The sequence below is a fragment of the Cryptomeria japonica genome, chromosome 4 (genome assembly GCF_030272615.1).
Source record: "Cryptomeria japonica chromosome 4, Sugi_1.0, whole genome shotgun sequence".
In the NCBI taxonomy this organism is placed as follows: domain Eukaryota; kingdom Viridiplantae; phylum Streptophyta; class Pinopsida; order Cupressales; family Cupressaceae; genus Cryptomeria; species Cryptomeria japonica.
Genome location: NC_081408.1, coordinates 505880794 through 505904062, shown reverse-complemented (window position 1 = coordinate 505904062; position 23269 = coordinate 505880794). Strand labels below are relative to the sequence as shown.

Here is a 23269-nt window from a genome sequence, read left to right as displayed (position 1 = left end):
TATGTTCAAAGAAACTAATATATGGACCAAAAACAATACCTGAAATAATTATTTCAGTCCCAAAAAAGTATTTGTCAGGCAAATGTACAGCAGACTATCCATTTTAATAGATTATCCAGGGTGGAATATATTAAGAAAGACCTTGTGCAAAAATCTCCATTGACAAGATCCTTGGTCAGATACAATATGAAAATCCATGTTTAACAGTCATATCTATGTTGCAGATTGAGTTCCTCAAATAGTCATGTACTACATTCCCACTTTTGATCAGGGGAACAAGGTAACACAGGCTTGCCTTCTGAAAACATTTTTACAGGTCCCAAAATAATGAACTTAACTAAAATTTAGCCATTCATGTAGAATGATCAGTATGTCTTATGTAGCAGCACTTCAGGGGATTGTAGCACAATTTTGAGCAATATGTACACAAGCGGGTGTCAACTGCTTGCAACACACTAAGGAAGCGATATAGCCCATGCTTTAATAAACCCAAGCCAATGCAGCATGTCTGGAAGTACGTTCATAACCAGGCTTGCAGATGTAACATCTCCTGAATCCTCATACTTACAGGTTTAAACGGATTGCATATGTTTTTATGGTATCAACTATCATCTGATCATATAAGGCACATTGGGCCCATTCAGAAGATTAGCACCATTGAAAAGGATCAATCTCACAAGAAAAAATCAGTGGCATGCCTCCACTACTTCCCTACAATAATAGCCTCTATCTACTCTTACACTGTGAACCATGCTCCAAGAGCTTAGCTAATACACTGCGCATCTTTTCAAGAGCAACTGGTTTTAATAGCACATCATCCATGCCAACTTTAAAACAATTTTCTCTTGTTGCTTTGTCAGTACTTCCAGTGAGAGCTACAAGTAATGGCCTTTCATGTTGATGAGGAATCATTTCCTGAATGTGAGCGGCAACTGCAAATCCATCCATTTCCGGCATACATACATCTAGAAATAATACCTTGAAATTCTGCCCAGCCTGTGATATAGCTTGTAAGCATTCACGACCTGAACTAACAACTGTCACATCACACCCTAAACGAGCAAGAAGGCCCCTTGTAACCATCCGGTTAACACTGCAAGATCAACAAGAAACAGCTATCACTATCATAATAGAATCCAATGATAGCCAGGATAGAGCAAGCACAGCATAACTCTACACTATTGAAAGAACAACAAGTTCCACTCTTACTTTCCAAAGATGATTGAGTGACTTTTTAATGAGATTCCATAAATAGTTACTCAAAAGAAAGGCCAAAGGTAGAAAGAAGCACTATACGACACATACAAAGCACAGACAACCATTTGAATGTCATTTTTAAAACATCCAGCCCATAAAAAGCCTCACATATTTCGTCTGTAAACAAAATTCTTTTTAAGGCCCATTTTTTTATATTCAAACAGGCCAAATGCTAAAATGCAAGCAAAATTGCCAAAGGAGTTACTAAGGCTTTGTTTACACCACAGACATGAACAACTACTTTTCTTAAACCATAGAAATGCAGAGGAGGTAAACCAAGCATATAGTTGACGTAAATCTTAAGGTGGGGAGATATAGAGATTACTTGCCCATTATCATCTGTCACAAGGACTTTCAACCCAGAAAAATCTGTGTGATTAGAATTAGATTGGATGGGAAATGCAATTTGATGATCCAATTCATTTCGAGGGTCTGGAATCCCCAGCTTAACAATAAATATTGCAGTAGAGCCCTTGCCTAAACCTTCACTCTCAAGCCATATATGACCCTCCATTAGATTTACAAACCTGTATTATGAATCACAGATAATAATTACTTAGTAGCCATCATTAGAGAAAACTAAAAAATCTCCTGGTACAGAATCAACTATAAAAGACGGTCTCTGCTTTACAAAGAAATTGCACCTCTTGCAAATGGCGAGTCCAAGACCAGTGCCACCATAATTTCTAGTTGTCATCACATCAGACTGCACAAATTTATTGAACAGCTTTGGAATATCCTGAGGATTGATTCCCAGGCCACTGTCCTTCACCTGTGGATCCACACATATCACCAATATTTGAAGTAAGAATCAATAATAGTTAAAAGAGTCAATTTTATTGGCTCATAGATGCAGAATCTAAGGTGTAGGGATATAAATTGTCATACTTCTTCATACTATGTATGTAAGTAGAAAAATCGCATTATGATATACATCAATAAGCATTCTGAATTAATAAATTGATTCAGATCTCAAAAAATAACTGTAATTGACATCAAATTTCTCAACTCTTATTCACATATGTGCTTGAGATTCATTTTGGACCTTGTGCTATGGTTTGTCATTAATTCCTCAACTTTTCCCTTTTACAGGAGGTTCATAAAGTTTTGGTAGGTAGAACATTCCAGGACATCAATTTTGTACCCTATCCAAGAGGGAGCTGATTATCCCCTAGACTAAATGTCCTACACTGATATTTCTTTCTTAATCATTAAAATCCAAATTATAAATATGCCATTAAATACCTGCACTCTTAGGTAGAAATGAAAGTCGCCCTGCACTGGATAGAAATCTGGAACACGTGAATCTCTTAGGGCTTCCGGCCTCTCTAATTGTGCTGTCACCAAAATACTACCTTCCCTAGAGAACTTCACAGCATTCCCTACCACATTCAATACAATTTGCATAAGACGTTTGTCATCACCAACAGCATACTGTGGTAAGTCCGGGGCCAGAGTCATTGACACTGACAACCTCTTCACAGATGCAATGGGTTTTACAAGATTATGAACCTGCCATGCAAAACTAGTCAGTGTGCCTAGCAATAAAGCAGAATATTGAGGAGCATGTGCCTCTACGTTCATTTAAAACCATTCATCTTTTCTGTTATTCATTATATATGATAAATGTACAGTCTTCAAAGCAAAAGGTTTGTGAGACATGCCTCACGGAACATAGCAAGAAGATTAAATTTCCGAATGTTGAGTTCCAGGCTCCCATCCTCAAGCCTCGAAAGATCTAAAACATCATTCATAAGTGTGGCTAGGAGATTACTACTCTTCAAGATTGTCTCAACCATCGAACGTTGTTCTGGAGTCAAATCTGTCTCCTGAAGTAGTGAAGACAGGGCAATAATAGCATGCATTGGAGTGCGCATTTCATGGTTCATTACAGCTAAGAAGTCATTACGTGCACGAATAGCTGTTTCAGCCTCTTGGCGAGCTAGATCAAGTGCAACATTTTGCTCCATCAGCAGGTCACGTGCTCTCATTGATTCTTCAAGAATTGCAGCATGGGAGAGGGCAACAGCCACCTGCGGACAGGATTATACATGTGAATTGTTGATTTAAAATTCATTTAGACATTTGATTCCTGTAAGAGGACAGTGCCTTGAGCTACACATCAAATCAGTCAAGAAGAAAACAATTGTGGAAGACTCGGCATTTCTTTACAACATGAGTAACATTGATGATAGAAGAAAAATTTGATTCCTGTAAGAGGACAGTGCCTTGAGCTACAAATCAAATCAGTCAAGAAGAAAACAATTTGTGGAAGACTCGGCATTTCTTTGCAACATGAGTAACATTGATGATAGAAGAAAAATTCCCCCATGTTAGAAAAACATGAACTATGAGAGTTGCTGCAGACCAAAACTGAGCAATTGTAGTACAAAGAAGAGAAATTTTTTAACATTTCTGTACAGAAATGTATTGCAAACATTAAAATGCAACTATGAGAAGTCTGGAATTTGAATGTACCAGCACATCAGAAGGTGACAGGAAGGAGATAAGCATTGATTTTCAAAATTTCTTAGTTTAAATTTTAATTTATAATTTTATATTCATGCTCATGTAAGTCAACCAAGTTCGTCTATGTGATGGTTGAGAACCTAAATGCCCAAAAAGTGCTCCATTGTCTGCTAGATATCTCTATCAAACCTTTAGTTTAGTATATAAATGTTCCTATATGCACTTTCAACAATATAGAGTGTCTCTAATTAGTATTTGTAGATAGTACTTTCATCTTGTAAGAGTTAAACATAATATTTTATGTCATTAAAGAAGTCTTGCTGTGATCTTTTTCTTTCATCTCATCATCAAATTCTTTCATGCATTGTAGTTTCTTCTCTTTATTTTGGTCATGCCAATTTCAGTTTTTTCTTCTCAACATGGCTATTAGGCATAAAGGATACCTCATGACTTGATCCCCAATGCAATAGAGCTCAGTGCTATTCATTGAGGTCAGATTAATCTGCTGTAATTAACTAACTATAGTAATTCTCAATCTCCTATATATTGAACAAGGGGTCAGCATTTTACACAGCATTGCAATAGTTAGTTCTTGCATATTTAGCATTGCACACATTATACGCAAATACCACATGAAATACTTTTATTTTGAACAGTTCAATTACTATATTGCATATAAATCTCCTTAACTACAGGTTTCTGCTAATTAATAACTCATTGACAGAACAATGAATAGGTACAAAAAATTCTCTAATGTTAAACATTACTTTTTTATAATTTACCAGACTTTTATTTCTCTGTCGAGAGAGAGATTTCATTTCCAAAATAAAACATTTTCCTTTTCCACTTTTGGTGCACACTTACATTCCATATTTCCTCACATTTCTTCTCCTTGCTAGACAAGAAAATCCCCGATGTTTAGAAACTTTGACACAAGTCTCAAAAATGTGGAGAAAATTATTCAATAATTGTTCTTATGAAATGATTCTTTGCAAGTCTATTGCAGTATTATCTCATCCAAATTCAGTCAACTCCACAATTCAGATTGACTCTGCACTATATATGTGGAGTCCAACTAAGATAGATAGGGCACCTGTAGTTGCCTGCCCAGGGTTTGCTAATAGTTTATTCTGTTCCAGTGAACACCCTTTTTTCTTCAGCCCCAACCTTCTATAGCGACCTTGCTTCCAGCCAGCCCTGTGCAGAAATAGGGTCTTGCTTCCTACAGTAAAGCCTGGAATCAAGCTCCCTATTTCTACAAAGGGCTGACCACAATTACAGCCAAGCATCCATTCAAGCAACCATCAATGCCTGGCTGGATCCTGCTCCATTCAGCCCTCACATGATAAGTTTAAATAAGATAAAATTCTGGTGAACTAAATAGGTAGTTAATGTGTGACATGTTGGCAGACTTGACAATCCAATTCAATTGTCTTTCAAAGAACTTTGTAGCAAATAGGAGAGGGGACAAAAACAAACCAATAAGAAAACATAAATTGATTTTCCAAAGATAAACACAAGAATAAAACATTAAAACAGGGCCAAACGAAGATAAAACTTAATAATACTGGATTTCCCATCTCAACTTAAGGGAATATCAAGCCTCCTAAGATTGCAAATCAAATATAGGACCATATAGGTGGTTTATTTGAGGCAGCTGAAGTAGAATGGTAGAAGGAAGTTTTCAAGAAAATGTTGGGTAAGCTATGAGTTCGACTTTCTTTTTGCAGAGCAACATGATGAATTCAATTAATAATTATGTAACAATCCATTCATTAAGGTCTAAATTGAACTCAAAAATAGAAAGAAAAAAAAAAGGAAACAAAAATTACTTGATATTCATTATCCTAAAATGTTTGGGAGAGAACATGAAATTCCTTTCCTTGAAGGTTTAAACCTTCAGATTATTAAGATTTAGAATTAATTCAAAAAACTTCAAATGATAGTGAACTGGAACCAGAAAAGGTTAAAAAGATGTACTTTTTTGGGTCGCAGCCAAATGAGACTCTAATTAGATGTATAAAACCCCCTTTATGCATTTATTCCACAAGGGGATTGTTTTTCATTCCATTTACCCTATATAATGTTGATTAATCTATATAATCCTAGCCCACTCTAGTTTTAAATGTGCAACCTCAAATATGGAGAGTGCACATCTTCACCATTAATGTTGTCATTTTATGACATCCTTGGTACATCAGTGAGAACCGATCAGAGATATGTTCCATGGACCAGCGCTGCCCCAGTCAATCAAGGACAAAACCAATGGAATCCAGAAATGTTAAGTGTGGTCTTGTCAGGTTTCACAATTTCCAAGCCTTCTCCTTCATGACCCCGGAATCCCGGAACCCCCAAGTTCCAAGCCTTTTCCATCATGACCTCAGAATCCCGGAACCCTCAGGTTCCAAGCATTTTCCTTCATGACCCCGGAACCCCCAAGTTCCAAGACTCTTCTCCCCTTGCGACAGGACCCGACGTCCGACTTCCGACGACTTGCAACACTTCTAGATGATGCAATCAACACTCAAGATTCTTAATGCTCCACCAACCCCAACAACTCGTCTACTTTCATTCAAGGAGCTACAGGAGTGTATTGAATATTTTTTGTAAGATTCCCATCAAGTGGAGTCTAGGGCCATGCTTATTTATGGTTATCCGATGGCCTTCATGTCAAGTCTACATGCTCTGGCTTTGGAATGTCAGACAATCCACCATGTAGAAGTACTTTTCTTCTTGGTTTTGCCTTGTCAAGGTATGGCCAGGTTGCTTGTACGCACACCATGTGAGGTCTGTGCACTTCCCTGCCTAACATTCCTCTATGCACGTCAGGGTCAAGGCTTCTCCTTGACCATTAGTCTCTCCTCTACAACCCGTTTGCTATACATAGGTTGCTAAGCCTCATTGTAAAGGGTTCTCTCTCTACTGGCTAGAGCTACTCTATGCTCTCACTTCTCTTGAAGATTTGTATTTTTTCTTGCATTTCTACAACTATAAGTTTGGCCATTGGCCTGAGAACGAATTGAAATCATCATTCTTGCCTCTCTTCAAATTATGCATGTTGTGTATGTTTCCTTACCTTCATTATAAGTGTATGTTTCGTGGCTTTCTCTCATGTATATGTTGTGTTAACTTGTTTCTGAGTGTGACTTGTGGGAAACCTTCTCCCCTTTTGACATTCAGCAAACTCTAACCTCCTTACATGAGTTTGGGGTCATTCATACAACTGAAGTTTGTGCATCTCCAAGGTATTTCAATTGGTTCTTTGTGTCATTTCGGGGTGGGGAGAGGACATCTCTTATCTTGGTGCATCACCTCCTTTCATTTCAGCATTTCTTTCTTCCCTTTTCCTCTACAAGCCATTAGGATAGATTTAGAAGTAGAATTTGGAGTGTTGAGTTGGTTCAACACCTGCACTTGGTTTGAGAAGGAAGTCGGCCTTCCCCAAAGATTCAACCCCATTGCACAAGGTCCCACACTTCGGGGTTGTTTCCATGTTTCACAAGGTTGCTAAGTTGATAGCTCAGCAAAGGTACAAACTTTTGTGACAACAGTTTCTGGCACGCCCGGTGGAACATATCCTTCATCAAGCTGAAGATTTGGTGTGTTCTTCAATGTATTTAGCCTTGGAGAAGCATCTTTCAAGGCCCTGGTGACTCTACCATCAATTTGACAAATACATTGGTATGTTATTTGTCTCTAGTTGAGTAAATCTATTTGCTCTTTTAAGAATTTCATTAAACAAGTTTGACCTCTTCCAAATTCTTTATAATGAATACATATCATGCGAATACCTTATTTTCCCATTCTTCCCATGAGCCTACTGGTTATTTTCCTTCTCATCAACAATATCAAACTAGGAAAGCTCCTAGTTTCATCCAGAACAACCTCGCTGCAATAGGGTGTCACCACATCCAATATGCTTGCCACCCTCCCACCCCTACCTTATACCATGTTTGTACCTTCTTTCACCAAGGTTCATTCTTCATCTCATCAAATTAATTAAAAAGCTCCTTCACCTATGCAAAGAAAGTAGGATATTCTTGACCATGACAAGTAAGGATTTGGCAATTATTCACAAGACAAGAAATGACTTCCTTTGACTCAAAAAACGACCCCATATAAAAAAAACTGTACAAAATACCAAATGCAAACCTTGTATATGCAATGCAATTGTAACTAGTTGATATGGGTATATTATATGGTCCATAAAATGCATAATAAGTGGCAACCCATACATAAACAAAGGGTGGTTCAAGTAGGCATTGTCTAATGTCATGGGGCAAACTACATTACCATAAATGAGCAAATATGAAATCATAAAACATGATTATATGCAGTTATTACTTATTATCAATACGCAGCAAAAAAATAATGCCCTAACAATACACTTTATGGTTTCTTCTTACTAAGATACATTAAAGATCCAAGCACGAGACTCATATAATCTAATGAAAATCAGCCTAAATCCACTTGATAGCATAATACAACTTAGAGGAAAGGCAAATTCTACAAGCAAACACCATCAGACACAAGTCAGAAGCACAGAAGAAAGATTCAAACATATAGATGAACAAACTGAAGACTAAAAGCACAGAAGTCAATCCACTCATCTAAATCCAGCACTTGTTGATTATAAAAAAAAGAATTGCATTACTGTGCAATTAAATGAACTTAAATGATCTTGAAAATGCATGAACAACCAAGTTTTCAAAGCCATTAGTTACAGTTCATGGATATTATCAGTCAAAAAAAGTACGAAATGAGTTTTGATTAAGGCTACAGGTCTGATGAATACAAATCAGCACCCTATGGCTTGCCACAAAGCCAAACACAATATAGGTCAACGATGGCAAATCCAGCAAGGCAAGCATACTTATTCTAAATTAAGTTTCAATAAACCAACCTGGTCTGCAACAACCTCCACAAGCTCCAATTCATGAAGATGCCACCTGCGGGCACTGTCTGAGGGCAGCATCAGGACCATCAATGCATACTGTCTCTTTGAAGGCTCAGGCCAATCATTCATGTGAAAATTTGAGAGATGCAAAAGAGGAACACGGACTGCAACCACATCCCCTGTCATGATCTTCCCTGACCGTGGCCGAATCATTGCTATTGGACTAGTCGGAGGAATCCCTATTGCTCTATTAGTACTAAATACCTGGTTAACATTAGGGTGTTTAATGGTAACAGTATATGGCACATGATTTTGATGGCAAAGAACGTGGGAAAGCTGAAGCTCCAAGCCAGTTCGAGTTGGCATCCATAAAGCACATTCCTCCAAAGCTAAAGTTCTACCTAGTTCAACAAGGGTGGTGTTTAAAATAGTATGCCTGTCCAAGGTACTTCTGATCTCATGAGTAAGCATTCGCACATGCCTTCCAGTTTCTTCCTGAGTTCGAATAATACCCATCTCCCTGTCAAGTTCTGCAGCTTTGTTTTTCAAAAACAGCTCGCGGGTTTTCACACTTAACAGATCTGGTATGATATGTACAAGCATGAGTGCCGTTGCACAGGATACAACAGCAGTGCATACTTTAGCTATAGTCATTACCACTGCTACCGTTTTTGAGTGCATGCTAAATGTCCATAGGTTGATCAGATGGGTTGCTCCACAAAGCACAATAAATGCACCAAATTGCACTAACACCCATCTATAGGGAAAAACTGCTGATTTCTTCACAAAATAAATAAGCTCAAGTGGAATAGAAAAATATGCAAGCGCAATGAAGAAGTCAGATATGTACTGATATTTCATCAGCAGATCATCTGCTGACCAAGGTGGATCAATGCAGTTACACAAATCCATCTTGAACTTATTTTAGTATCAAGTTTAACTTGCTTTCACGTGCCTGCACCACAAAGGACAGAAAAGCACCGAATTCAGTGTATTACAAGATACAAGCATCACAAAAAACATTAATTATAGTTGAACAGTTATCACAGGAAGCTTTCTGTTATTTCTTCTCTCTAATAAAAATAGCTATCAATAGAATAAATGCATAAAATTTTGATAAAGATCTGAAAGCATCATCTACAAGAGTAGTAGCTAGTGCAGTAAACTGGGGGGTCATCTTGTTGTGATTCTACTAAAAAATTAAAATTGCTTTCATATATATGTAACACAAAAACACACACCTCCAACCTTAGCCTAAAATACTAAAATAAAACAGAAAACACATTAATTCTAGGTAGATGTTGATCCTGGCAACATTTTCTTTGATTCATTTCACCAGCAAGGATGCTATCACCAACAGAACCACTTGAAAATTCAATAAAAAGATAAAACCATCATGTATAACTATTAGTATTATGATTAGTGCACCTAATTGTGGAGTAATGGGTGAGGTTAGACTTAAATTAGGATTTGGAACAGCATAAATGAAAAGATCAAGAGAGTCCAAAAGGGTGACATAAGGGTCTGTCTATCCACCAACAGATATAGGCACAGGATAAGGCAACTAATTAATTCTGCCTATCCATGAGAGACAAATTAATGGTTTTCAAGCATTTTACCTTATTCTTATTTTGGAAGAAATCGATCTCATATTAGACCAATGAATCTGGGAGTTACATTGGGTGAACGACAAAATTTCATCGAAAATCTTCAACTCTAGAGACTCGAATAGCTCAAGTCTGGCCCTTTGCTGAGACAAATGATCTCAATCTTTAGAGAAACAAGCAATGTTTGTTCCATAACCAAATCATGCTTAAAGATTCTTCAACTTTCCTATGCTAAGCAATGAAATGTTCTTGTGAAAGGTTCCATTACATTTTGTATTCACCTTATCTTGAGCTGTACAATAATCAGATTAACATCAGAAACATGCTAAATGTGCACCACAAGCAATAGAATCTGCTGAAAGTATGAAAGCAAGATGTTTTTCACTGCAAAAATATACAAACATCCTTTACAACCTTATGAGACAGATTAATAGATTACAGCAAGAGATAATAAGACCTTCACACTATCACACATGGCATGAACCAAAGAACTTAACAACAGAGTTGCCTCAAAAACATAGTTGCAGACTAATCAATATCCCAAACTTCTTTGCCAAGGTGAGCAGCCAAGAAACCCCTAATCTGTAAGCACATGGATATATCCACATGAGCAACGGTTTACCAGAACTGTGTCAACAACCACATGGTTAGTTTCACATTGACTGCATGCCACTCATCAAAAGGCATACTACCAAAACCCACCTAAACGCAAGACAAGGACATGCCAAAGAACACATTAACTACTAATAGTTGACTTGCATGCTTTACTCTTCTCCACAAACAGCTGAATTTATTAAATGGATGACAGGAAGTTGGAAGCTTAAATGTTGCAACTGGGACTAGGGATTTATAATCTACCATTTGTGTAATCCAACAAGAACTGAAGTGAGCTCTTATTTACAGATCATCATAATGATTATAGATAAGAATTGTCCATATCAACTATGCTTAGGGAGTACTTCTACTGTCTACAGAACAACACTTGGTTACTGGAAATTCTAGCGGCTTGAAAGAGTTTACAATCATACAAAGCTCTTATCTAGACAGTTTTGGGCTGTTTGTGGTGATTGCTGAAGCTAAAGAAAAGCGAACTTTTGCTTCCAATATTTTACTGCATATTTTGTATTTTTGAAAGGGTGTGTTTGAAGCTATGTTCTCGAGCATTTCCAGAACAGGTACAACTGGGGATAGCTGTCTCAAAGTTATCATATATATACATATGTATATATAGGAAAACTTTTACATGTACAGCTAAACGTGACATCAAGGATCAAATTTAGGTATCATGTAAAAAATCAAATTCGAGATTCATTGTTGAATGTTAATCAATTAGAGTATATCAACAGTAACAGTTTCTCAGTTTTCATTACGAATTTGACATATGTCTGCAACTCATCTGAGACATCAATATTAAAATGGCCCTCTAACTCTTAGTCACTCCCTATCAAATTGTAGTTTGTGACTCATCCAGTGGGACACTAACCAATCCCACTTCCACATCCTCTAATAGGAGGGTTTTGGGTCTGATAAGAATTCACTTATTCTTTTTTTTTCATTAAAGAAAGCAAGGCATTGTCGGGGCATCTAGTCATTCCTAGATTAGTCCAGGGACATCTACTGTTCCAGAGACGCATACCTGATTTGGTGACTCAGTGGAGACATTTCTTGTCATTCCCACATTCTCCAAACATTGGATGAGATGAAATGCAGAGGAGCTATCAAACTGCATAAGCCATTGATTATTTAACAAATTTGAAGTCTCCAGGCGAATTCAACTGCAGAATTATTTCTCCCATTGTCATTACCTTGCTCAGCCATTTTCTCAATCTAGAGAACATACATGGATATTACTATTAATACACTATTGTTTTGCAGCTAGATACTCTAGTCTTTTGTGATACTGTATCTTAGAATTGCCAGTTGAATGGATGAATATAAGCTTTTGATGCTGTCAATTACTGGAACAGACATTGGAAGGGTGAATAATCCAGACAAGAACCAATTCTCAAATAACTGGGCGAAAACACCAAAAGAAAGTTAACATCGGTACATGGAACTGAAATGTTTCCAATTCCAATAAACTGCAGCTTCAGTTGGATTTTAAGCATTACACAATTCCCAAGAGAGCAAGCACTCCCAAGTTTGACTTTACTCTCAAAGAAAACAAGTAGAGTCAACTATTTGCCAAGATTACTGTCACTCTTCACCTTGTTTTCAAGCCCATGTTGCACGAGTACACTTTATGGATATAAAAAGTAACATAATAACATATATTCAATATATTGATAATGTGCATTCACAGACCATTGATAATTTATATAAGATTATAAATATATAATGATGATGTATGTCATAGAAACAATCTTCTAAACAATTGGGCTTTTGATAGCCCCTAAGAACAGTTTTTGCCACAAAGACATTAAAAGTCATCTCGTCTTATCATTCTTGCTTAATAAACATATCTATATGTTTATTTTGGTTTCTACTTAGTAAACTGTAAACTAGCATGAAGGGTGAAATATCTTTTATATCATTTTTTTTAATATTTCCCAACTTTTCTTTCACATTTTTGATAAGTATATGCAAATTAAGAGTTGTACTCTTACTATTTAGCTTCACTGAGTCATTGCCAAGTCCAAGTCATGTGACTTTGATTTTAAGTAATTAACTTCATATAATATTTCCAACCAAATTAAGCAACAATGCAAAAATTATTCTTCAAAATTAAATATTAACGAGATTGGGACTCAGCCAAAATATATAAAGGATGCCCGCCAGATATAAAGTAACCTACTTAAATCACATTTTTTCCAAACAGGATAATTTCCATATATAACAACCATGGTAGCCATGTTCTTCAAGCATATATGCCAAATCATGTTATTTAGCAGAAAAATCAGTAAAAGCGCAAGCTTGCCAATTTTCTCATGTCTGTTCAAACTGTCTAGCCATTGTTCTGTCTGTTCAAACTGTTTAGCCAGTCTTCTGTGTAGAGTGCAAAAAACAGGGAAAATCTTAGTCATTTCGAAGAAGGAGAATAACTCATGAATTATTCAGTGACTCAGGTTTACCATTTACCTCACAAGTTATTCAATAACTAGGAATTAAATAGCAAATTATTCAAGAACTTGAAAGTTATTTCCAAGTTTTTGACCAACAAAAAAAATCTATTTCTTTTTGGCATTTATATCAAAGTTTCTTCTATTTTTTGGAATATTTCTATCCTCTTCTAGTTTTCCACGATTAACCCAATTTAAAACCCAGTGATTGAATTCCATTTACACTTTTGTGACACCATGTCAATGCTGTATAAACAGAATGCTACTATTGTTTATATATAATTTCCATCATAAGGAAATTTGAATTTAAGGAAATAAAAATAGATTATAAAAATCAAATAAGGTTAGAAATAGAGTGGGTAAACATTGATCCACTATCTTTAAAAAAAGCATGTCTGTAAAAAATTGAAAAACTTGGTTTCTAATTTTGATTTGGGGGTTTTTTGCTACTATATAACAACCTATTGATGCCATTTTTTAGGCAAACATAAAGAGTAGTACATATTTTAGCAATGGTCTCTCAGGGACGCTCCTCTGCAGCTTACTGATTTTACTTTACACATTTATGCAAACCTGTTTTGCTTACAATTTGAGCTGTCTAGGAAATTAGAAAGATAACCTAAGGTTGGTTGAAGCATTAGCATTGTTTCCTAACAAGAGCTTAAAGCCAAGAAAGACACTTTGCAACAATGGTGATGGACCTGTCCCAGCTCAAGAAGCTTCAAAAAAATCAGAACATCTTACTCAACCAAACAAGCACACCAATGATAATGATTGAAACAGTCACACTCCAATATCTCATGGATGAATGGTGTAAGATTTTAACTATGCATGAAAGGAGAAGCTGCTTTGTTGTATTCCTGAAAAACAACAGAAAAAGGAATGCAGAAATATATTGAACAAAAATCCAGTATGCAAAGGGGGCGAGCACCTGCTTACCAGAGATGGAACACTCACAGGATAGCAGCTCTTTGTATTGTATTGACAATATATGTTTGATAGAGATGAGAGATGCAGCTTTAGGCTTTCTACTATCATATACTCAATGGAAAAGAAAATTGTAAACCCATGGCTAAATCATGAATCAACTCTTAATATTCCCAAGGCAGACAAAATATTACTTTAATAACTAAGACTCGGGGCTAGGACTACATGGTAAATACATATGTATAATAGTATGTTCTGCTTAGGTACACAACATGCTCTTAAAAGCTTATGCACTGAAAATAGTATTAATTATTCAAGTAGCCATAAGAGCATGCTTATAGTAGCCATAAGAGATAAATCCTCTAGAAAATAAGTTAGATGACACACATATAGGAAGTTTACAGAGAACATAGAATAACTAGCGTCAGTTTCAAGGCAACCATAACATTTCTAGCTTTAAATTTAAGTGTACATTAAAGCATGTCGTATTTAAAAAGCCTGCTAGAATATAAACAACTATCTGTCCAGCAAAATTCCAGTACATCTCCATTTTGGTTTCTATATAACATCATACCAGAGGTACTTTCATCTACCTTCAATAATCTCCAATTAAAAATCAAAATATACTTATTGACAGCTAAATGCCAGCAAAAGCTAGCATTAAAGCTGTAAATTACTTTGCTCTTTTGTCTTCCTGCAACATTAAAGATCCTAACAAGACAAGTAAATAAATCTTGATAGAAGCATCTGCCAAACAAAACAAGGTGGCCTTTAAATCTGCAAACCTCAATGAATTAGATCAGGTGAGGAGGATTGCACAATTTCCCACAAAACCCAAGGAAACAATCCTACAATTATTGTGACAGAAAAATAACATATATAAGTAAGAGAATCTTTGCCAAAGTCTGAGGATGAGGGCAACGTTATAGACATAAACTGATAAATGATGTGTTAGCATCCTCCACATCTCTAATGCTAGCATCAATAGATAGTTCTAGATTTTAACTTAATCATGGGCAGATGCAAGTAGACTGGTATACAGTTCAGGTATCCAGTCCTGCCAGGGTTTGTTCATTTGCAGTGTCAACAGTATGAAACTCCCAACTAACAATCTCCCCCACATCAGCAAATTAGAGGCAAGGGAACTAATAGAGAATTGTGGACTGCAATTCACTTTCAACCTTGAGTAGTGCTCAGCAGGCTGTAGTATGTTCATAAGTTCGTCAATATGATAGCAAATACAGGGCATGTGAGATCATTGTTCAAATAGCAAACAAAAGATAAGTGACTCCCCCGCTTACTCTCATATGTCATGCTCCCTGGGCCCAGCATCACTCGAGACAGTTCTGATCACAAGCTGAAGCCTCCAACCTACTCTCATCTCCTCAAATCTGTATCCATGTTAAATAACAATTCTAGCACTACAGGAATCTTCTCTGCATTGGAGTTACTTCCATTCATTTTATCCACTAGGTCATGTTCTGCAACAGAAGTGTTTGTAAGGTGAAAGACCATGATGATGACCCAAGCTCAAGCCCTGCTTAGCATGCTTCCCATTTTATAACAGCCATGCCAGTGCATACCAAAATCCAGACAAAGCTAGGTTTAGATTTCAGGCATAGAGAATCTGGCAGAGTATGTAACCCTCAGACAGATTCTAAGCCAGATGGTGTCCTCGGCTCGATAGAGCATTCTTCAGTTGATGTGAGTATGTGGATGTGAATGTTTGTCACTCTACCAAAGAAAAAAAGAAAACTCGTTATGTTGGTAGAAGGATTTCTTTGAGAAAGCTATAAGACTTCCGTATCAGTTCCCAATTTTTTTACAAAAAGTGCTTCCTGGATTATAATAATGTTAAAGTTTCAAATCTTCCAAAGTCTATCATATTGAAGAAAGAAGCCTCTGGAAAAACGCTGTGAGGGAAAAGAAATGAATAAGTCCTCTGGTTGTTATTATAACAGATTAACGTAGACACTTCTGATTGCATATTTGGGTTATCAGTCCTTCCACTTCAACCTTTCCCACATCTGATTTTTCAACATATTACAGTGCCCTCTCACCAACCCTACCTGAGAATTTCCCCTCAGTTCCTACTCACCCCTTCTCTATACACTACTGCCAACCCTCCCTAGATGAGCCACCAAACTAACGACTAATATGCATGACTTGACTTCTGCATGGGTCTCTTCATAAATTAGCTTCAACTATACACATGCATAACAAAGAAAACCACGGAGGAACCGCACCCTTCTAGCCATATGTACATTAGGTCTCCCAAGGACCGAGCACACGACCGGTAGGTGCTCATAACACCAAGGCTACCTTCACATCGTAAGACATAATCCAATTGGGTATTCAGTATTTTCATCAACATTCGCAACTAATGTACAAGTACAGAAATTCAAGCTCAAATATTTAAATGGACGACTCGATTGTTTCATTGAGATTCGCAAATAAGGGGTTTCTGCTGAAAACCACGATTAAAAGAATCATCTTTTTGGGTTTAAATTCATGGTGACTAACAGAAAAAAATTAAAAATTCAACGGACGTGGACTGGAATACCTGTAATAGCATATGCTCTGAAAACGCCAAGCATTGTTGCCGAGATGTTTGTATATCCCATCAGCCGAACCTAGATCACCCCCTTAACACATTTCCCCTGTTAATTACAGCAGCAAACAAAAAAGAAAATATGAAATGAAATTGATTGAGCAAATGGAAAAAGATAAATCTTTCCAATATAGTCAAATCAAAGTGAGCAATCCTTGATTCTTTAACATTTCTCTACCATTGGGAATCAGTTTTCCATTCAATAGAATTAAGGGCATGATACTTTTTGGTCTGTGGTTGTCCTTACTTCGACCAGCAATAGGATGAAATTGAATAGACGACACTAAAAAGGAAAGTAAAAGAAACGGGTAGAAAAGAAATCGAAGAAGTAACAAGGAATGGGGAATTTGGGATTGATATCGCTGTGTTAAGATCCGCTAACTTGTGAGCATAGAACCAAATTAGTAGGTTTTGCTATAGTTGGAAAAAAAAACACGAGTACTAATGGGTGGTAATAAATGAGGGAGGCCTGGGAGACGCCGTGACATTAACCAATCCTGTTTGTTGGAAAAGTCCTTCAATCTGTTTTCGATTCCCGTTTCATAATTCTTTTTCATTTTTTTCTCTTTCCCACAACAAGAAGTATTCTTTATTTTCTAACTTGACAGTACGAAGCTGTTTCATTCCAACTTGCCATTATATTGCTGTTTTATTTTCCAACTTGACCCAAAACAACTACTCTCTAGGGTGATGACATAGGGATGTATTGTGACTTTTTTCTCACTTCTTATTGGTGAGCATTATGGGCCTTAAACAGGGCTACAAATTATTGTGCATAAATATATTATTATAAGAAAACTAGTCTAAATTTGATGAATGATATTTAGAATGATGGTTTTTCTTTTAACAAAACTGAATATTAAAAAATAGTTTTATTCATATGTAAAATATTTTATAGACTTGAAACTTTTGTGGTCTTAAAGATTACATCTATATAGTAGAAGTTACATTATTCAAAGAAAGGAAAAAGCATTTCTCGGTTCTATCCCTAAAAAAAACTTGACAAACTATCCATTACAATAAAGGTAGGCATATGTTCATTCAATAGCCACTTAACCCACTATCCTCTCCTATGTGATCATCAATTTGCCCTTGTTTATTTTCTCCCCTACAAATTTAATATCATTTATTTTCATCAATTTGATTATGTGGTATTGGAATATTGTTTTTAAACCCACTATTGATAAGAGTTGAATTTAATAGAAATAACATCCTCTTATCAAATGCGTTAACTTCTTATGAGTGTATGGTCATAATATGGTTTGAAAAAAGAAAAAGAATTGAGCAATATTTTCTTGAATTTGAGAAATGTGGAACCCTTCTTGCTCCCACCCACATATATTCATCTATAGCAAGCTATATTCTTACTAAAATTAAAGCATCAATTTGAAGTGTACTAAGGCAAAGGTTCTTAAACAAGTGCTAGGCATATTTTTAAAGTAGCACTTACTTGAGAAAAATGAAATTTTGGGTAAGACTAGTCCATAGGGGTGGGATGGGGAGTAGCAGTCAATTTCCCTCAATAAAGAGAAAAATTAGGCCATAACAAGGGTGGGTAGGAGGATGTTGGTTCGATGTGGTGGGGGAGAAGAGGCAGACAATTCTCTAAAGAGCCTCAATTTCTCTCTAGTGAGTAGGGTGCAATTGTTTTGCTAACTATTAGTTCTCCATAAATTAAATATGAAGACAAAGTAAATAATTTCTTCTTCTAATTCCTTTCGCATAAGCATAAACAAGAAAAGGTGTTCTCTCTAATTGACACAAACAACTAGCTTCATAGTTATAATGACGACATTAACAATACCTACTAGAACCTATTTTTAAACCCCTTAGGTCTAATGCTATTTAAGAGGAAATCAAATTTGTTGGACATGCACTCCCAACAAAGTTCCTAGGAACTATCAACAACATTTGGATCATTTTTTTTTTCTAAATGGAAGAGTTTGATGAGGTCTTCCACTCCATGGATGGAGAGAAAAACCCTAGTATAGATGGTCTTCCCATAAAGTTCTTTGAGGTCATATGCCTCACATCAAAGAAAACTTCTATTGTGTATTTTAAGGCTTTTGAGAATGTTTCTTTGGGATCTTTCATCCACCATGGTATTATCAATCTTTTTTAGAAATGTGAGAATGGTGCTATAATGACAAGGTGGTGAAATATTATCTTTATACACTTCCTATAAAATCTTGGACAAAGTTAGAACTACCCAAATCAAGCCCATATTTCGAAAGAGTGTTAGGCTAGAGTGGACAAGGTTTTTCGTAGGTAGGTCCATTCTTGATCACCAAGTCTTTACTTTGGCTTTGGTTGAATAATCCCAAAAAACTACTTAGGATACTCACCTCATTAAGCTAGATTTCAACAAAGCTTACAATGGGATCAAATAGACATTAGAATCCAAATGTTGAATTGCTAAGATTTTCCCCAACTAATTGCTCACATCAAAAATGGTGTTTGCAAGTGCTTCTACTTGTCTAGATGTCAACGGATCACTTTTTCCACACTTTCCCTTCCAAAGATATATCTAGTAAGGTTACCCTATAGCACCCTTCACTTATGTCCATGTTATTGATGTCCTTGGCTTTCTACTCCTGCATACCCACACTCAACATCTTTTTTGGTGTCACCCTCCCTATTGGATCATGTGGTATCAACTCCTAATCTATGGTTGATAGCATGGTGTTTATTCAAAACACTACTCAACAAGTTGCTTAATACACTCTTTATATTCTTGATCTTTATTGCTCAATCTTTGATTCCAACTTTCAATGCATAAGATTAAATTCTTCAAGACATCCTCCAACCCCCTCTCATTAGATCCCTTGTGAATGGTTTCTTATTAAGCATGAATAAATCTCTAGATAGTTATGCATCCCCTTTGGCCTTGGTGTTGCTCTCATGAATATGTGGAAGTAGTTCCTAAATAATGTTGAACACTAGATGTCACTGAGAGGGGGCGGGGGGGTGAATCAGTGGTTTCCAAATCTTTTCCATTTTCTATCCTATGTCTATATACCGATTATCTGATCTAACATAAAGCAGACGTGTCGGTTAGATGGAAAGATAACACAAATGCAACCACACATAAAAGGGACATCTCATAACACCAGATGTACGAGGAAAACCCAAGATGCGAAAAACCTCGGTGAGAAATGTTGTTGGAGACTACTGCTCCAATCCAGCCTCACAATGAAAACCTCGGTTACAACATTTAGGGCACCAACCCAAGGAGTACCACTCCTGCTTTAGGGCACCAACCCAAGGAGCACCAACCCCTGCACCGAGCTCCAACTCAGTGATCTACAATGAATATAATCAAATACAAAAGTAATATCCTTATTACAAAAAAACTTTGTAACTCTAATGCGAATCTCTCCAACAGTTCTCCTCTCTCCAATTCTCTGCTCACCCTCTCACTGTTGCAACCTTACCGATTCAGCTTCTTCTTCTTCTCTGTCGGTTCTGCTCTCTGTCGGTTCAGTCACCACCGGTGTACTCCTCTATTAGACTCAATGGCAGTCAACTGGTTTCCTCACTTTGGCCAGTTGAACTCTTCAAACCAGTTCTCTCTCTCACAAAATCAGTCTCCTCTCTGATTGACATTAGGCACTTGATTGATTAGCTCTCTTCACTAGCCTCACTCTCTCATTCAACAGCCGCAGATCTGGTCTTCGATCTGCATGTTTATACTATGTCTTCCCACCAAAAAGACATTCAAACTTCTGGCACGCTAGGGTTCCTTCATCAACCCCAAGGCAAACCAAATCCAATCAAATCTCCTTCCAGAGATCGACCACCTGCAACTGATCACCAATCACCGCCAATCATGTTGCATCCAGAACATGTTTGCCCTATTTGGCAAACACAACACCTTCTTCACTTTGCACATGTCAAACACCAATGAGGCGAACACGCAAATAGCATCTAGATACTCGACCTCAATCATGAAGTCATCAAATCAGATCTTTGTCCTCTGATTAGTCTCAAGCCGCACCCATCTGCTCTCGACCCGTGAAATACGTTATCAACATTAATGTCGACCAGTACCACTTACCTCACTGACAACTCTACATCGACCTGTGCATGCATGCCACATCAACTCCACGTGGCCCCTTTGTCGGCATCCACCTTTGCTAGGTCTTCTGTGTTGGTCCAGATAAGATCACTGACCAACCACGCGACTGGGTTCATCTACCAGTTAACAAACCTTATCTATTTTTACCCTAACCAATCTGTCTTCACCCTTGCACTTTGCTTCTCTTCCGATGGAACACCTAAACCGGTCAACCTAGGTCTTCAATAGATGGGAGCCTTCTGCACCTACACTTTGTCAGCTTACTGGTTGACATCTATACCGGTAGTATCTGTTGCATGTATACTGGTAAGATACCATGCACACCGGTGGCACCAAACTTCATCTTCATTCCGACAACATTCTTTGTCTGCAACTGTTCCAACTTACCTTCTTCATCAATAGACTAGTTCACCTATCAATTGGTTTGTCAAAGTGACAAACATATCCTTCAATATCTGTACCGGCAACTCATCATGTCTACCTGACTGATCCGATTCATATCACTAATCACATGCACCTAAGGCAATTTAGTGTTTCACTGGTTGAACCAGTGTGAGCCTTCAATCACCTGCCTTCAACTCTTATGTCCTATCTCGAGGAACTATGATGCATTTTATGCATAATAGGAGATAAGCTCAATATTACCACTTCCTGGTGGGAGTGGATCCTTGTCATCTACATCCGATATTGCACCAAAATGGCTTCCATGTTTGAGCACGCATATCTTCAAATAGGCACATATGATCCGGTTGGGCACACTCACTATCAATCATCTCTTCATATGGTGACTGCATCTTTATCTGGTAGGAGTCATGTTGTTTCACATCCACAGCATACCGGTGGCCTGCACATACTTACCTCCAGTGTTGATGTGATTTTTTTAACATTTCGCCTCTTCATCATAATCAACAGCCCAACATATTTCTCTCTTGCAGATGTCATCATTTACCAGTTGTTATATCATATTGATTTCTTGTCCATGTATTCAACACAAGTCAACACTAACTTGTGTACTAGTGACTCCAATTGCCATTATGCAAGATGTCATTCTCTTCCTTACCAGCGACCTGCAAAGCTAGGTGACATCAAATACATCACTTTCGATATGTATCAATGACAATATTGCTCATCAATCTCCCATACCGATTGACATCAATGACAACACAATGCCAACAAATAAACTAAAATTGAAACTTTTTTCCTAGAACCACAAATTCCTTTCAACGCTTTAATATATTTAAGTGGCTAACAAATTACTCATAATTAATCATGTTTATATCTCATCATGTCAGATACCTTTTAAATCTTTCAAGCAATTGTTCAGGCTCATGTGTAACTTTAAATTTATCTAAATGGGGCAACAAGAAGGGCATGTTTCCATTAGGATTAAGGTGTCATCTACCTTGTAAATCCTATGACATGGTTCCAACATCATTGAAAGTTGTCCTAAGGCACTTAAGGTATATTGGAAAAGTATTTTGCAATATTTTTTCTCGTTATTTTTGGTAATACATTCATAAGGGGTGATGGGTTCCACTAGCATCAGTAAAGGTGGTTTGTGAACATGATTATTTAATATCGTTTTCTCCACATGTGGACACCTAGAATGGGATAATTAATTATTTAGGAAGTGGACAAATGAGTGACCTTTTGGATTCTCCAAGTGGGGGTTTGGAAGAGGCAATAGGTTTGTCTTGGTATTTCATCATTTATTACATTTAATGTAATGTTTTCTTGCAAGATTGGATGCCCAAGTTGGAGGAAAAGTGTTGGAGCCAAAATTGTTGTCCCTTTGAGGCAACCTAAGTGTTAAATTCATCTAGAATGAAAATTTTTCTTAGGATGCCTTGTTTGGTGGTTTTTGAGCTCTTGCCAATTTATAAATTCATCTAGTTGGATGTAGAAAGTATGATGAAGAATAGTTGAATCTAGAGTCAATTTACGGGAACAAGAACATGTGGGAGCCATAAGGAGGTTGTTCATGGGTACAAGGTGTTGCTATGTTGGAGGAAAGGAGGATAATGGAAGTGAATGTATTGTAATCACATTTATTGTTGATAATGCATATTTGGCCTCTCTTCTTGGTGGATCTTTTTCTTGTAAAGGGTTTTCCACGTAAATCTTGTCTTACATGGTGTTTTTATGTCGTTGATTTGTGCCTCATTGTTGTTATCTTATGGTGATATTATTCTTTATACTTTACTTTTGTAAGTTCACATTAGATGGGATTATTAAGCATGATATATCTAGGCTAAATTTTGGTATCATTAAGAAGAAGGATCTAAGCATGGTTTTCCACATTAAGCCAACTTAATTTTTAGATTTCCATATAAGTTTCAGATTTCCGTGGTGTAGTTGCTCAAG

General features: G+C 36.9%; 1 protein-coding gene across 2 annotated transcripts; it reads right to left on the bottom strand.

Annotated features, from left to right (window-relative positions):
* On the bottom strand, positions 1 to 17411 carry LOC131053474 (ethylene receptor). 2 transcript variants are annotated; one of them, XM_057988094.2, is made up of 8 exons: positions 17006 to 17411; positions 16780 to 16876; positions 8630 to 9578; positions 2922 to 3290; positions 2503 to 2769; positions 1902 to 2029; positions 1583 to 1784; positions 935 to 1093 (listed from the first exon to the last, which is right to left on the bottom strand). In XM_057988094.2, exons 3-8 carry the CDS (start codon positions 9533 to 9535, stop codon positions 1088 to 1090), a joined length of 1878 nt encoding a protein of 625 aa, XP_057844077.1. In that variant the 5' UTR covers positions 9536 to 9578; positions 16780 to 16876; positions 17006 to 17411; the 3' UTR covers positions 935 to 1087. The 2 variants fall into 2 exon arrangements, with proteins under 2 accessions (XP_057844075.1, XP_057844077.1); XM_057988092.2 differs by having other exon boundaries at positions 1 to 1093; positions 1587 to 1784; positions 16780 to 17408.
* Between the last annotated feature and the right edge of the window lie 5858 nt (positions 17412 to 23269).

Bases quoted from the DNA above. Each gene is read 5' to 3' on its own strand.
- LOC131053474 (XM_057988092.2), bottom strand. From the start codon at position 9,535: ATGGATTTGTGTAACTGCATTGATCCACCTTGGTCAGCAGATGATCTG. The intron at 2,770-2,921 runs GCATGTCTCACA...TTTGCATGGCAG, and splicing joins TTCTTGCTATGTTCCGTGAG to GTTCATAATCTTGTAAAACC. The intron at 2,030-2,502 runs GTATTTAATGGC...GTGGATCCACAG, and splicing joins ATTTCTACCTAAGAGTGCAG to GTGAAGGACAGTGGCCTGGG.